The sequence below is a fragment of the Cucurbita maxima genome, unplaced genomic scaffold, assembly GCF_002738345.1.
Source record: "Cucurbita maxima cultivar Rimu unplaced genomic scaffold, Cmax_1.0 Cma_Scf00004, whole genome shotgun sequence".
Lineage (NCBI taxonomy): Eukaryota > Viridiplantae > Streptophyta > Magnoliopsida > Cucurbitales > Cucurbitaceae > Cucurbita > Cucurbita maxima.
The window spans coordinates 2,565,773-2,569,052 of NW_019272020.1; the positions used below are offsets into that span (position 1 = coordinate 2,565,773).

General features: G+C 40.5%; 1 protein-coding gene and 1 long non-coding RNA gene across 4 annotated transcripts in view; one reads left to right on the plus strand and one right to left on the minus strand.

Annotated features, from left to right (window-relative positions):
* LOC111477869 (AP2-like ethylene-responsive transcription factor TOE3) overlaps positions 1-838 on the minus strand; it is a 3,228-nt gene extending 2,390 nt beyond the window's left edge. Inside the window, exon 1 of one of the 3 annotated variants that reach the window (XM_023121815.1) lies at positions 43-838. In XM_023121815.1, coding sequence (XP_022977583.1) covers positions 43-569 — 527 coding nt within the window. In that variant the 5' untranslated portion in view covers positions 570-838. The remainder of the gene's footprint in view (positions 1-42) is intronic. The other 2 variants (XM_023121813.1, XM_023121814.1) reach the window with 2 other exon arrangements.
* LOC111477880 overlaps positions 1-3,280 on the plus strand; it is a 15,599-nt gene that overhangs the window by 333 nt on the left and 11,986 nt on the right. The gene's annotated exons all lie outside the window — the stretch shown is intronic.

Below are 3,280 nucleotides of genomic sequence, written 5' to 3' on the forward strand. Positions count from 1 at the left end.
AAAAAAAAAAAAAAAAAAAAAGAGTAAAGGGAGGGAACGGACCAAATATGAGACTCCCAGCGGCCGGTTCTCCGGTAGAAAGTGACCCCGCGATACTGGGAGCTACGGGACCTTGGGCCTCGGCGGCTCTTCTTAATGGGGTGGGAGAGGTCATTGGGGTTGATGGAGTTATTATTGGGATCGGGATGGCCAAATTTGACCCCAACCCAGTGAGCCCGAGGGAAGGCGGAATCAGTCGTTGGAAGTGGAAGGGGAGGTGGGATTTCAGTGTCTTCAAGTGGGAAAAACTGGCGAGTAACGGGGCTTGGGGTTTGTGTGTCAATTTGCATGACCATGGAGCCCAATACCTCATCGGATCCTTCCTCCTCCTCTTCTTCCTCCTCCAAGTCCTCCTCCTCCTCCTCCTCCTCCTCCTCCTCCTCAGCAGCCGAACAACTGGAATTGGAAGCCGATCCCACCCTTTTCCGTTTGTCATCATCCCCGTCTCCCTCGATGGAGGTCTTGGCGGAGGAACAGGCTTCGGATTCATCCCCCTCCCTCACATCAGGGCAGTCGTTCAGATCCCACATTTTTTGTGTTGGTTTTGTGCTTGGTCTATTGTGTTTGAGGCCTCATCCCATATCCCCAATTATACCCTCACAACTCACACACACACACACAGTCTCTTCTGTTTTGTTTGGGAAATGAAATTTATAAATAGAAGGAAGGCAGGAGGGAAGGAGGGTGGGGGAATTAAGATGTGGTGGGAGGAAGTGTGTTAGTGATAAGCTAAGGGGAAATGTTTTGTTTTGTTTTGATTAGATTCATTTTGTTATAGAGGGGGTGAGAGGAAAACATGAGAAAGGATACAATTTGAGGAAAGGAAGAAAAGAGGAAGGAACCATCTCTTTCTTACACACAACTTTCCCACGTTAGCCAAATCGAAAACCTTTTTTCCTCTCAGCTCTCTCTCTCTCTCTCTCTCTCTCTCCTACTACTACTCCATCTGTGTTACCCAATAATGGGAATAGACACGTAGAAAGATGCCTAATTACTCAATCCCCCAAAATACCCACTTAATCATTCCCCTCAAACTCACTTACATCTTTAAAAATCAATTCTAGTTTGAATGTCCAACCAAACAAGTGGGCTCACTCACATATTGTTCAGAGCTTTGGTGATCTCCTGTAACATAAACCCTTTTGTCTCAAAACTAGCATATACATTACATTATAGGACCTTGTAACAAAACATGCCACATATTTTAACATTAAAAAACTACCTTTTTCCCTCGATCAAACTATAATTACAAAAATAAATTATGAAATATACTCATCTTTTCAAATATCTTAGGTTTAAATTGATTTGACGTTTTTTTCTTTTTCTTTTTCTTTTTAAGAAAGACGCCAAAATTGGTTCTTTTGAAAGTGGCCCACAAACCAAACGAAATGAATAAAATATATTAAATAGATTTGGAAGAAAGTATTAAAATAAAAAGTAATCCATAATTGAGTGCACACTAGATAAAGTAACCCACCCATTGTAACAAAAATAAACACAAAATTGTTTCTTTTCATTGTTTCGCTAAAAATAGATAACATAATTTGTTGGGGACTAATTTTTCATATATTACTAAGAGAACGGACGCAGAGCGTAGCGAACACCCAACAAAAGTCGCGTAGATATAACAACCCTTCACTCAAAACCCCTCCAAGGCATCTCCACCATACCATAAACACAAGGAAGAACCAATTAGAAAGGGAGATATTTCAAATAAACAAAAACAAAAAAGAAGCACAAAAAAGGTCAGCCAAAAGATGAAGCGATGTCCATCGGGAGCCCACAAATTCTCGCAAGAGCTCCTAAAGCATGGAACCCAAAGAGTCCCCAGGTCTGTGTAAGACACCGGAGTGTTAAAGCGTAGCTGATAGTGGGACCCGCGCTTTCTCCCAGGCCCAGGCCCAGCCCCAGGCCCACTACTCTTCCTCCTTACTGAAATAGTTTGATGGGGAGATGGGGTGTGTCATGTATGTGGTTGGATGATAAATTTTGGGGTGTTTTCAAATGGACACCACCTAATTGCTATATCCAGGAATAACATGTATACCCAGTTCAAGAAAGTATATATCATTATTGGACGCGCCAGTTGTGTTTTATTATTTAATGCTAAATCACAATCACCTCCCCCATCTTTTTTTTTTTCTTCTTCCTATATATAATACCTTTGATATGGAAGAAGATAAAATAATGGAGAACTGGTTGAATACTCGAATGCTTGGGTACTTTGTAGCTTACTAATATCATGAAAGTCTGTTTTCTGTGGTGTTCCTACTTTTCTGAGACTTGCACCAAATTCAATGCTAGCATTTCTCACTCACTTACACTTGGCCTAAATTTAGGTCTGAGGTTTTGTTTCCAACAAAAGGTTTTGAATGTCATTTGCTGAAACAGTTGGTTGTTTTCAGCAACAAAATATTAATGCTCTGACCGACCATCCATGACATAACTTACTCACCATATCTATCTTAGTTTCAAGAATGCCCTTCAGCTGCCGTTTCCTTTGGAAGTGGGCTTGGACAAGTTTTAAATATATTCGAGTTGTGTTAGCAAAAAGCCCACACCACTCAGCCCTCTCCTCTCACGGTCCCATTCTTGTGTTACCTTAATAGATTAATGAATAAAGCTATGAGTCCGGCATTTCTGGACCAACACATTCTCCTCCTCTACGCTAAAGTTGGTTGAACAGGTAAGCTAAGATTTTAGAATATAATAAATGGCAAAACAACAAACAACAAACAACAAACCTTCACCATTTTTGACCATCTTCTTATCTTCCCTAATTACAATGCTCTAATTCATCCAAAACTCACCCACCCACTGTTACTATGCCTGAATTTGGGATGATTCAAGACAGACCCACCAAACATATCCCATTCATTAATCATTATCGACAAACACTACTACCCAACCACAAAAATACCTAACTTCACCAAATTCTTATCACTTTAGTGGTTAGTGAGCCTCCAGGAAGCTCCAGCGAGGGAGGGAGCCCCAACTGGTTGCCTTTTGTAGGCCCCTGCTGCGCCCCCTACGAATTTTCCCATCACTTTTTCCTTTTCCCATCCCTTTCTTCTCCAGAAAATCAATTCTTCATTCTCATTTCTCCTCTCCTATAAATTCCTCGTTCATCCATCTATCCATCCCTCATCATTTGTCAACAAAGTGGAGGAAAAAAGTCCTCTTTTTTTTTTTTTTTTTTTTTTTTTTTTTTTTTTTTTTTTTTTTTTTTTTTTTGGGTTTT